We start from the raw sequence: 13,549 nt of genomic DNA on the forward strand, positions 1-13,549 counted from the left end.
CTAAGGTTTGACTTCATTTGGTTTTGGAACACGCTAGTGAATGACATTTTTTGCTGGTAAGAAGCCGATTTTGACATATTCTTGAAGCATTTCCTCTGTGACGATAGAAGGGACCCAGTTGCATGACGTAACTGTCTTAGTCATGATTGGGGTGCACGTCCTAGACAGGACGATTTAAGATATGATTAAACCGGTAAAGTATAACTGGGTTATATCAACATGGAATTGGTGATTTAAAAAGCGGTGCGGAGTTAAACCGGCAGGCACTTGGCGGGTTACAAATTATTGATTAAGCCGCCGTGAAGGGCTAATGACTATGGGTCTACAACAATGCAGAAAATGAAGTAAAGTCTAAACCGGATAACTGAATTATGAGGATGAATAAGCAAGCATGGTTAAGCCAGAGAATATTACCAGGTTATATAAGTTATAAAGCACATGCTGTCGGCTCAATGGGGCCTAATGGTATATGGTGAGTCACGGTTTATGGTATAAGCCGCCATGACAATTATGATACTTCTGGTCTATCAGTAAATATTTGGCTAAGTGCTGGACAAACAAGATTCTGCAGATTGATTCTATAATTTTGGATTTGCCGCAGTTTGGAAAAGGAAAATAAATTCAAAACCTAAAGGTTGTGACAGCGGAGGAACTTGTTCGCTTGGGGATTCTATGTATAAAAAGGACGGTTCCTATGATTGAGAGGGGGTGTGAAACAACTTCCGCGCGCCTTCAACAGTATTTTCAGATTAAAGTGAGCGCGCTACGGAAGAACGGCGAAGAACACCGAAGAACTAAGCAAACCCTAGTGCAGATCTGAAGCATGGGAAGATGAGCACTTACGGATGCTGATGGACAGCGGTGGCGCGCGAGCGTTTTCTGGTCCAGTCAGGTTGATGCAGTGGCCTGAGTTGGTGCAGCAGACGGAGGTCGGCGGCGACGGAGTTCGGTCTGTGGAGGAGTTGCGAGAGGAAGACGAAGATGAGGAGGCAAGGGGGGATGAAAAGGACCCCATCCCTATTTATAAGAGGATGGTTACAAGGCATGCGCGGGAATCGAGGAGGCCAAAATCATCATGTGGCTATGTGGACGCCTCGATTTTCGGGGTGTTCATTAAAAGATAAGGATTTGTTAAGATATTCTGGGCCTCGTGCGAAATTAATGCGAAATGACGTCATGGCGGGTTAAGGTGGTTCTATGAGCTGACGTCATGGCGGGTTACAACGAGTTTCTAAAATGGACGATGCAAGATTTTGACAAGTCAAGTACTGAAGATTGATGTGAACAAGTTCAAATCAACCTGGGGCCTAATGTTGGGGATATAACTATTAGGTATAACCCGCCCAGGAGGGACCGGGTCATACCATTGATGACTTGTAAAATGAAGATGGCGGATCATGGCAAACCTATTGACGGCCCAAGACCCAAAGGCGACTTGAGGCCCAAGAGGATGAACCGCCATATGTATAACTTGTGTTGTAAGGCAAGTTTAGTTAGTCACCGAGCCGGACACGTTATGTATGAGCCGGTCGGGACTCTGTAAGCCGCTGGGCATCAACCTGTGTATATAAAGGGGTGACCCGGCGGCGGGTTAACTCAAGAAACAACAAGTCGAGAACTAGGTTAAGTGGATTTGCTCCCTGGTAATCGAAACCCTAGCAATACAATCCCAAACTGGAGTAAGCCTTTACCTCATCACGAGGGGCCGAACCAGTATAAACTCCCTGTGTCCTTTGTCCCGATTAACCCCTTTAAACTAACCTAGTTGTGATGGCTCCATACCTAAGTCCTTTTGCCAGGACATCTGCCGTTTAAGTCCACGACACTTTCCCCTACAGGTGAAGGGGCAAATGCATGTGAAATATTGTATTCTAGTAGAGAAGATATGTATGATGTTATAGTGAGCCCTGGCCATGGGAATGGAAGACGCTTCGCAAATGCTCATCAACTGCAAGGTGATATATAGAATTAGGACCATGGAATCGCCATATTTGTTCTTTCTTGGACCAGACTGTAACCCATTTGACTATGGTGGCCTAATATCATTGGCCTTCATGAGATGGACAATTAATTTGGATCGACGGGAATAGTAAAGATACTTCAAAGAGTCGACCAGTGTTGGATGTATGATGAGAAAAACATATCAAGATATATTTTTATTAAATGAGAGCAACCCTTTATTAATTACATACACATCTTGTAATCTTTAGGGGTATACTTTATTTTTGAAGATTCAATGATTGCAAATCCTCCAATTAATTTTTCTTCCTCTTCATGTTCCTTCTGTGCATGTGCTGAAAGTATACTATTCCCGTGATATATGTATGTCGCTTTCACGCCAAGTGTGGGAAAATACAGGCTAGAGCTAATTGTAATCATTTGCTTTCTTTTTGAAGTAAAAATAAAGACATATTATAATAGCTTTTTCTATCAACTCATGCCAAATACATACTCCCTCCGATCCATTGTACTAAATCAGCAGCAAGTAATATGGAATGGAGGACGTAATAAATCCATTTAAGTTGAGCTTTCATCATCCAGTGAGGCTGGAGGAACCAGGTTCAGAGAAGCCAGGGTAGCACTGGTGTTGATCCATGCCAACGCCATCGTCAGCAAAAATATCGCTCCAAGGCCATTGCTGCTGCTGGCCAATGTCATCTTCTCCTCCTCCGATCAGCCCCGCCCCCTCCTCCGACCGCTGGCCGTTGGCAATGGCGAAGTTCTCGGAGGTGGGCATGCTATTGCTTCCGTTGGCGCTGCTGTTGCTGGGGCTGCCGACTGTGGCGCCACTGACATCGCCAATATGGTCCTGATCAACACCGACGCGGACGCCGGTGATGAGGAATCGGCGGTGGGTGGAAGCATGGGGAGTCGCGGTGTGGATGGCGACGTCGCAGCTTCGGCACAGGAGGGCTCTGTCCTCCACACAGAAGAAGTGACCCGTTTTCTCCTGTAATGTAATATATAAGTACATAGTACATATTTATGAATGAAAAACTCATATCAGTTAGAATTTTAGGAGATTCTTTTGAAAATCCTTTTGACAATAAAGACTTACAGATGTACGTTTTTCTTGTATTTTAATAAGAATTTTAGAAATTACAATCCCCAAATAAATAAGTTGGCTGCACACCATGTCACTTTAGAAGAAAAAAAAAGGATTATACAAATAAGGGTAATTTCCTCTTTCACCCTCATAATCCTCATATTTTGATAGTTTTACCCTATTTAAAATATCTTGCTAAGTTTTAAAAACTCTCATAATTTCAGGGGGTTTTCAAACATTTTATTCCAAAGCCACAATTGAGACAATCAGTTTACCAAACCACAACACTGCTCACAACAGCTTTTCCATAGCTCACATCCCACAACCAGCTCCGTTTCAAAAAAAAACATCCCACAACCAGCTTTTTGAAAGCCACATCCCAACCAAACAGACAGCCAACCGAAAAGGCAGAAGGGAGAGGCGTCGCAGAGGCATCACAACCAGTAGAGCGTCAGGGACCGGAACTCCGTCGAGGGGAGGCCACTGGGCAAGGGCGTGTGTGTCTGGCACCTACATGCCACCCTGCGAGCACCAGGGTGAGACAATTACGGTAGGCTTTCGGTAGCCCGAGTCAAATGAGGAACAAGAGCGACCTCTATATTCGACCTCCATATCCGTATGAGAGAACAGGATGGGATCGGCGACGTACAATGCCCGGTCGAGGAGCCACAAGTCAATGTAGAAGACCTTGTGGTGCCTGTTGTTGACGAGAGCGACAAAGATGGACCGGTAAGCAGCAACAGGGAACACATTTATCCAAGTATTAGAATAATGGAGGGAAGACATTCACGCCCTCTGTTGTAGACTAATGGAGGGAGTATCACCAAGAACAACCAGTGCGGAGCTGGCACGCCACAAGATTAGAGTTAAATGTTTATTATTTTGGCTACTAACATACTAATTATGACCAGTTTGGAGTAGTACTACGGATTTTGGCACTGAATGCCTAAGAATCACATGTTCAATTTTGTCATCAAATTACCTTCAGAACACGTTTTTATTTTTATCACAATCTGGGAGCTCGGATAGAAATGAATGGTCAAATATGCATCTTGAAGATCAAGTCAGCGTATAAAATGGCAACTTTAGAGAACCTGAGGCAGAACATTGATATTATACTCACCCGTTTAACAAATATCACGAATTAAGTTTGCAATTGCATAATGCTGAACTTGTTTCATACTACTCCCTTCGTCTCATAATGTAAGATGTTTTTTGACACGTCTTACATTATAGGATCGGTGTGTCAAAAAATGTCTTGCATTACATTATAGTAGGACGGAGGGAGTAGTTCGCACAAGAAAACAGCTAAATAGTTAAGGAAAGTCGGAAGAACAGGTAAACCAACTGTCAAATAAGCAAGAAAAACATAATTATCCACCACAACAATCAAATGGAGCATACGTCAAGCATAACTCTCCCTCTTTGCAAGAAAGCTCAAGCTTAAGTACCTGGCAGATGTCGCAGGCGGGGTGGGTCCCACCGTCGTCGCCGGCGCCGGGCGATGACGAGCCGGCCGGCGCGGAGGAGAGGAGCGCGACGCGGTGGTGCCTGCCGGCGAGCTTGTTGGCGGAGTGCACGGCGGCGTCGCAGCGGCGGCACAGCGCGGCCTCGTCGGCGCAACACAGCACCGTGGCCTCCGCCTGCCCGCACGCGTCGCACCCGATCTTCATGAGCATGTACGGGTACGGCCGTGCCGTGTCAGGGTGTGCGTGAGGGGGAAGGAAAAATCTAAAATGAAGGATGGATACTGAGACTCTGAGGGTGCGAGCCGGGAGGGAGAGGGAAATGGTATTAGTAGCATCGCGGACACTTGCCAGTTTTGGTAGGTGGAGGTCGCTGTCCGAGAAAATATCTTGATGCCCTGCGCAGGCTGCACTACATGCCACGTCGGTAATTCTAGTACGGAGTACCAGCTTCCCTTTTTTGACAAGTTTTAATTTTCTTGCTAGCCACGGCTGGAGCGTTGTGCGGTTGATAGACCGACGCATGAGGCTCCGGTTAGCCGTAGAAGAGGTTTATGTTGTGTCAAAGAGCCACGTAGGTCTACCGGAAAGTCCATCTCAGTCACAGCTATAGGAGAAAATCCCGAGATCTTTAGTCGAGTCCACCGCGCATTTTTCTCAATTTCAACTTCTTTGTATTTTATAAAGATAGTAACCCCTCCGTATAACATAATAAATGACGTGGTTTTATATCGTCTGACCAAAGGGCGGCTTTTCTTCTTCTCAAGGCCAAGATTGTTGGAATATTATGCAAGTTCATGATTAATTCCAGTAAATAATTCATGACTAGAAGAGATACTAGCGTGCAATAATCTAGCAAACTAGAAGAACAACAAGACATGCATAACAGCAGCAAACACGTAACAATAGTTGTAGAGACAGACATAAACAGAGGATGTTGGATGTACTGATCGTTAGCTATTATGAGTGCGACGGTGTTGATGACGATGTTGGCGACGATCTGCTGCTGACGGCGATGAATACGACGATGAGTAGCACCGCCCGACTTGGACGGAAGACGACCCGTGATGACGAATTTGAGCAGTCGCGCACAAGACGAACGGTTCCGGAGACCTGCTCTCCCACGCGCCGATGCACGCCGGCGTTTGGGATGGAGTAGACTACAACGGCGGCGCAAGTTGTGAGATGAGGCAAAACCCTAGGTGTTTTCGGTGTGTCTCTGGCCGCAGCCGGTAGCTGTATATATATATTAGGACCAGAGGCGGTATTGTGTCGCGATCACAATCCCAAACCGACTCGGTTTCTAATTCGTATACTTACCGGACAAGAAATCAAAACTTGTCTGCCAAGACATAAAAATAAAACGGCAAAAGGAAGCTGCACTCCTGCAAGGAGACGGACCGGATTTCGGCGGACCATTCACGCGCATGTCGCATGTACGCCCCGCCCCGCCCGGCCCGGCCCGGCCCGGCGAGGCGAGGCGAGCGAGCGCGCGCGTGTGGTTTTCCCTTTCTCTTCTCACACACCACTTAGAGTGATGGAGAGAACCCACTATATAAAGAGGTCCAACTCTTCTTCAACTTCCGGGGTGGGACTAAACTTAGCACCACCACTTGCCATTTTACACATGGGCTTTGAGATTTCAGAAATTGCAATGGGCCTAGCCCATTAATTCTAACAATCCCCCACCAGATCTCAAATACCCATTTAGAGATTTGCCTTCTCTCACCACTTGTTTAATATACCAGTGTTTCAGCAGAGACTGTTAAGTTGAACTTCTGCCTAGAACTTTAAGCTACATCCATTCACAACTTGACAATGGACTATGCTTTGAATTGCTAGTTTTGTGTGAATAGGTTTCACTCAAAGTCTTAACCAGTACCTGACCGCCAGTAGGCTACCCGGCGGTTTGGAGCTTATACGTCATACTCCCTGGTCTCTTCGTGAGCTTACTAGAGATCACCCAAATCTCATAGACTGCGACGTTTACAGTCAGAACTCATATAGGTGTGTTCTTTCAAGACTGCTCTGTTGGACAACATCTTTGCTAATTATAGCCAATAGAACCACGTTAAGGCATGTTGCCAACCTGCCTTACAAATCTGAGCCTTACAGCTCTGAGAGTTTTGCATCTTCACTTGGAGACGATCATTAGTTATTACTCTCCTCAGTTAACCAATAGCTTGTTCTTCCCAGATCCTATTCACGGGATCTCTGATCACAAAGGTTGGGTTACTACTATGGTGTAACATCTATGTGTCTCATACCCATCTCCCTCGATGCAATATCTATCACATTTCGTGATAGTCCCTTTGTAAAGGGATCTGCCAGGTTTTTGTTTGTTTGTATATACGTAACAGTTATTACTCCGGAGTTTCTCAACTTCCTGACAGACTTCAAACGTCTCTTCACGTGTCTTGATGACTTTGCATTATCTTTAGAATTGTTCACTTTAGCGATAACCGTTTGGTTATCACAATTCATAAGAATAGCCGGTACAGGTTTTTCAACAACCGGCAAGTCCATCAAGAGCTCACGCAGCCATTCTGCCTCAACAGTAGCTGTGTCCAAAGCAGTTAATTCTGCTTCCATAGTTGACCTCGTCAATATGGTTTGCTTGCAAGACCTCCATGACACTGCGCCACCACCATGAGTAAATACATACCCACTTGTTGCGTAGAGTACATCAACATCGGAGATCCAATTTGAATCACTATATCCTTCTAGCACAGCAGGATGCCCTGAATAAGTAATTCCGTAACTCATAGTACCTCTCAGATAGCGCAAGACCCTTTCTAGTGCATGCCAATGATCATCACCCGGGTTGGACATGAACCTACTCACAGCAAAAGAGATATCTGGTCTTGTAGCGCTAGCTAAGTACATGAGTGAACCGACAATTTGAGAGTATCTTAATTGATCTCTCGTTTCTTTCTTGTTCTTTCTGAGTGTCACGCTGGGATCATAAGGTGTTGGAGAAGGCTTGCTATTCATAAAACCGAATCGGTTCAAGACCTTCTCAACATAGTGAGATTGCGTTAATGTAATCCCACTCTCATCCTTAATAAGTTTGATGTTTAGAATTACATCGGCTTCTCCCAGATCTTTCATGTCAAAACTTTTTGATAGAAAAGACTTGACCTCATTAATTGCATTAATGTTTGTACCAAAGATCAGTATGTCGTCCACATACAAACATAATATGACACTATTGCCCCCACCATGGCGATAGTAAACACACCTATCAGCCTCGTTAATGACAAATCCTGCAGAAGTCAGAGTTCTTTCAAACTTCTCATGCCATTGCTTAGGTGCCTATTTCAGACCATACAAAGATTTTAACAACTTGCACACCTTTCTCTCTTCACCCTTTACCACAAACCCGTCAGGCTGATCCATATAGATCTCCTCTTCCAACTCTTCATTGAGAAAAGCTGCCTTTACATCCATTTGATGAATGATAAGACCATAAGAGGCAGCCAAGGAAAGTAACACTCGAATGGTGGTCATTCTAGCAACGGGTGAATAGGTGTCAAAGTAATCTTCGCCTTCTTTCTGAGTGTAGCCCTTGGCCACTAGCCGCGCCTTGTACTAATCAATAGTACCATCAGGCTTTAGCTTCTTTTTGAACACCCACTTACAGCCCACAGGTTTACAACCATATGGTCTATCAGTTAGTTCCCAAGTTCCATTAGAAAGAATTGAGTCCATCTCATTATGAACAGCTTCTTGCCAATCATCTACATCCGGAGATGCATATGCTTCTGCAATCGTCTTGGGTGTGTCGTCCACAAGGTATACAATGAAATCATCACCAAAGGATTTTGCAATCCTTTATCTCTTGTTCCTTATAGGAACTTCATTGTTATCCTTCTCAAGGACTTCCTCATGTGATTGTTCATCAGTTGTACTAGATTCAGGAATTATCTCAGAAGAAAATCTAGCAATGCTATGCATATCTTTCATAGGAAATATGTTCTCAAAAAATGTTGCATCACGAGATTCCATTATAATATCAACATGCATATCAGGTACTTCAGATTTTACCACTAAAAACCTATAAGCAATGCTCCGTTGAGCATACCCTAGAAAGACACAATCCACTGTCTTTGGTCCAAGTTTGCGTTTCTTAGGAATAGGAATATTGACCTTTGCCAAACATCCCCAAGTGCGCAAATAAGAAAGTGATGGTTTTCTCCCAACCCACTCCTCATAAGGGGTTTTCTCCTTATTATTGTTGGGAACTCTATTCAGGACATGACATGAAGTCAATAGAGCCTCCCCCCACCATGCCTTAGATAAACCAGCAGTGTCTAACATGGCATTCACCAAGTCAGTCAATGTGCGGTTTTCCTCTCGGCCACTCCATTTGATTGAGGTGAATAGGGAGGCGTCTGTTGGAAATATGCCCTAGAGGCAATAATAAATGATTATTATTATATTTCTTTGTTCATGGTAATTGTCTATTATTCATGCTATAATTGTATTGTTCGGAAATCGTAATACATGTGTGAATACATAGACCACAACGTGTCCCTAGTAAGCCTCTAGTTGACTAGCTCGTTGATCAACAGATAGTCATGGTTTCCTGACTATGGACATTGGATGTCATTGATAACGGGATCACATCATTAGGAGAATGATGTGATGGACAAGACCCAATCCTAAGCATAGCATAAAAGATCGTGTAGTTTCGTTTGCTAGAGCTTATCCAATGTCAAGTATCTTTTCCTTAGACCATGAGATCGTGCAACTCCCGGATACCGTAGGAGTGCTTTGGGTGTGCCAAACGTCACAACGTAACTGGGTGACTATAAAGGTGCACTACGGGTATCTCCGAAAGTGTCTGTTGGGTTGGCACGGATCGAGACTGGGATTTGTCACTCCGTGTGACGGAGAGGTATCTCTGGGCCCACTCGGTAATGCATCATCATAATGAGCTCAATGTGACTAAGGCGTTAGTCACGGGATCATGCATTGTGGTACGAGTAAAGAGACTTGCCGGTAACGAGATTGAACAAGGTATTGGGATACCGACGATCGAATCTCGGGCAAGTAACATACCGATTGACAAAGGGAATTGCATACGGATTGATTGAATCCTCGACACCGTGGTTCATCCGATGAGATCATCGTGGAACATGTGGGAGCCAACATGGGTATCCAGATCCCGCTGTTGGTTATTGACCGGAGAGGCGTCTCGGTCATGTCTGCATGTCTCCCGAACCCGTAGGGTCTACACACTTAAGGTTCGGTGACGCTAGGGTTGTAGAGATATATGTATGCGGAAACCCGAAAGTTGTTCGGAGTCCCGGATGAGATCCCGGACGTCACGAGAGGTTCCGGAATGGTCCGGAGGTGAAGAATTATATATAGGAAGTCAAGTTTCGGCCACCGGGAAAGTTTCGGGGGTTACCGGTATTGTACCGGGACCACCGGAAGGGTCCCGGGGGTCCACCGGGTGGGGCCACCTATCCCGGAGGGCCCCGTGGGCTGAAGGTGGAAGGGAACCAGCCCTTAGTGGGCTGGGGCGCCCCCCTTGGGCCTCCCCCCATGCGCCTAGGGTTAGGAACCCTAGGGGGGAGCTTCCCCCTTGCCTTGGGGGGCAAGGCACCCCTTCCCCCCTTTAGCCGCCGCCCCCCCTTGGAGATCCCATCTCCCTGGGCCGGCGCCCCCCCCCCAGGGGGCCTATATAAAGGGGGGGAGGGAGGGCAGCAACCTACAGCCTTGGGCGCCTCCCTCCTCCCCTGCAACACCTCTCTCTCTCTCGCAGAAGCTTGGCAAAGCCCTGCCGAGACCCGCTACATCCACCACCACGCCGTCGTGCTGCTGGATCTCCATCAACCTCTCCTTCCCCCTTGCTGGATCAAGAAGGAGGAGACGTCGCTCCACCATACGTGTGTTGAACGCGGAGGTGCCGTCCGTTCGGCACTCGGTCATCGGTGATTTGGATCACGGCGAGTACGACTCCGTCATCCACGTTCATTGGAACGCTTCCGCTCGCGATCTACAAGGGTATGTAGATGCACTTCTTTCCCCTCGTTGCTAGTAGACTCCATAGATGCATCTTGGTGAGCGTAGAAATTTTTTAAATTATGCTACGATTCCCAACAGTGGCATCATGAGCCAGGCCTATGCGTAGTTACTATGCACGAGTAGAACACAAAGCAGTTGTGGGCGTTGAGTTTGCCAATTCTTCTTGCCGCTACTATTCGTTTCTTGTTTCGGCGGCATTGTAGGATGAAGCGGCCCGGACCGACCTTACACGTACGCTTACGTGAGACAGGTTCCACCGACTGACATGCACTAGTTGCATAAGGTGGCTAGCGGGTGTCTGTCTCTCCTACTTTAGTCGGAACGGATTCGATGAAAAGGGTCCTTATGAAGGGTAAATAGAAATTGGCAAATCACGTTGTGGTCATACGTAGGTAAGAAAACGTTCTTGCTAGAAACCTACAAACCACGTAAAAACTTGCAACAACAATTAGAGGACGTCTAACTTGTTTTTGCAGCAAGTGCTATGTGATGTGATATGGCCAGAAGATGTGATGAATGATATATGTGATGTATGAGATTGATCATATTCTTGTAATAGGAATCACGACTTGCATGTCGATGAGTATGACAACCGGCAGGAGCCATAGGAGTTGTCTTTATTATTTTGCATGACCTGCGTGTCATTGAATAACGCCATGTAAATTACTTTACTTTGTTGCTAAACGCGTTAGCCATAGAAGTAGAAGTAATCGTTGGCGTGACGACTTCATGAAGACACAATGATGGAGATCATGATGATGGAGATCATGGTGTCATGCCGGTGACGAAGATGATGATGGTGCCCCGAAGATGGAGATCAAAGGAGCATAATGATATTGGCCATATCATGTCACTATTTGATTGCATGTGATGTTTATCATGTTTTTGCATCTTATTTGCTTAGAACGACGGTAGTAAGTAAGATGATCCCTTATAATAATTTCAAGAAAGTGTTCACCCTAACTGTGCACCGTTGCGAAGGTTCGTTGTTTCGAAGCACCACGTGATGATCGGGTGTGATAGATTCTAACGTTCGAATACAACGGGTGTTGACGAGCCTAGCATGTACAGACATGGCCTCGGAACGCACGCAATACACTTAGGTTGACTTGACGAGCCTAGCATGTACAGACATGGCCTCGGAACACGGAGGACCGAAAGGTCGAGCATGAGTCGTATAGAAGATACGATCAACATGGAGATGTTCACCGATCTTGACTAGTCCGTCTCACGTGATGATCGGACACGGCCTAGTTGAATTCGGATCATGTTTCACTTAGATGACTAAAGGGATGTCTATCTGAGTGGGAGTTCATTAAAAATTTGATTAGATGAACTTAATTATCATGAACTTAGTCTAAAATCTTTACACTATGTCTTGTAGATCAAATGGCCAACGTTGTCCTCAATTTCAACGCGTTCCTAGAGAAAACCAAGCTGAAAGATGATGGCAGCAACTATACGGACTGGGTCTGGAACCTGAGGATCATCCTCATAGTAGCCAAGAAAGATTATGTCTTAGAAGCACCGCTAGGTGAAGCACCAATCCCTGAGAACCAAGACGTTATGAACGCTTGGCAGCAGCGTGCTGATGATTACTCCCTCGTTCAGTGCGGCATGCTTTACAGCTTAGAGCCGGGTCTCCAAAAGCGTTTTGAGAAACATGGAGCATATGAGATGTTCGAGGAGCAGAAACTGGTTTTTCAAGCTCATGCCCAGGTCGAGAGATATGACGTCTCCGACAAGTTCTTCAGCTGTAAAATGGAGGAGAATAGTTCTGTTAGTGAGCACATACTCAGAATGTCTGGGTTGCACAACCGCTTGTCTCAGCTGGGAGTTAACCTCCCGGATGACGCGGTCATTGACAGAATCCTCCAGTCGCTTCCACCAAGCTACAAGAGCTTTGTGATGAACTTCAATATGCAGGGGATGGAAAAGACCATTCCTGAGGTATATTCAATGCTGAAATCAGCTGAGGTAGAGATCAGAAAAGAACATCAAGTGTTGATGGTGAATAAAACCACTAAGTTCAAGAAGGGCAAGGGTAAGAAGAACTTCAAGAAGGACGGCAAGGGAGTTGCCGCGCCCGGTAAACCAGTTACCGAGAAGAAGTCAAAGAATGGACCCAAGCCCGAGACTGAGTGCCTTTATTGCAAGGGAAGTGGTCACTGGAAGCGGAACTGCCCCAAATACTTAGCGGACAAGAAGGCCGGCAACGCCAAAGGTATATGTGATATACATGTAATTGATGTGTACCTTACCAGTACTCGTAGTAGCTCCTGGGTATTTGATACCGGTGCGGTTGCTCATATTTGTAACTCAAAACAGGAACTACGGAATAAACGGAGACTGGCGAAGGATGAGGTGACGATGCGCGTCGGGAATGGTTCCAAGGTCGATGTGATCGCCATCGGCACGCTACCTCTGCATCTACCTACGGGATTAGTTTTAAACCTCAATAATTGTTATTTAGTGCCAGCTTTGAGCATGAACATTGTATCTGGATCTCGTTTAATTCGAGATGGCTACTCATTTAAATCCGAGAATAATGGTTGTTCTGTTTATTTGAGAAATATGCTTTATGTTCATGCCCCGCTGGTCAATGGTTTATTTTTGATGAATCTCGAACATGATGTTACACATGTTCATAGTGTGAATACCAAAAGATGTAAAGTTGATAACGATAGTCCCACATACTTGTGGCACTGCCGCCTTGGTCACATTGGTGTCAAGCGCATGAAGAAGCTCCATGCAGATGGACTTTTGGAGTCTCTTGATTACGAATCATTTGACACGTGCGAACCATGCCTCATGGGTAAGATGACCAAGACTCCGTTCTCCGGAACAATGGAGCGAGCAACCAACTTATTGGAAATCATACATACCGATGTGTGTGGTCCAATGAGTGTTGAGGCTCACGGAGGATATCGTTATGTTCTCACTCTCACTGATGATTTAAGTAGATATGGGTATGTCTACCTAATGAAACACAAGTCTGAAA

At 45.6% G+C, this 13,549-nt stretch overlaps 1 protein-coding gene across 1 annotated transcript; it reads right to left on the bottom strand.

Annotated features, from left to right (window-relative positions):
- Nucleotides 1-2,253: 2,253 nt before the first annotated feature.
- LOC109753139 (B-box zinc finger protein 22) lies at nucleotides 2,254-4,825 on the bottom strand. Its single transcript, XM_020312061.4, has 2 exons — nucleotides 4,498-4,825; nucleotides 2,254-2,950 (listed from the first exon to the last, which is right to left on the bottom strand). Exons 1-2 carry the CDS (start codon nucleotides 4,723-4,725, stop codon nucleotides 2,534-2,536), a joined length of 645 nt encoding a protein of 214 aa, XP_020167650.1. The 5' UTR covers nucleotides 4,726-4,825; the 3' UTR covers nucleotides 2,254-2,533.
- Between the last annotated feature and the right edge of the window lie 8,724 nt (nucleotides 4,826-13,549).

Source organism: Aegilops tauschii, chromosome 6, assembly GCF_002575655.3.
Source record: "Aegilops tauschii subsp. strangulata cultivar AL8/78 chromosome 6, Aet v6.0, whole genome shotgun sequence".
In the NCBI taxonomy this organism is placed as follows: Eukaryota; Viridiplantae; Streptophyta; class Magnoliopsida; order Poales; family Poaceae; genus Aegilops; species Aegilops tauschii.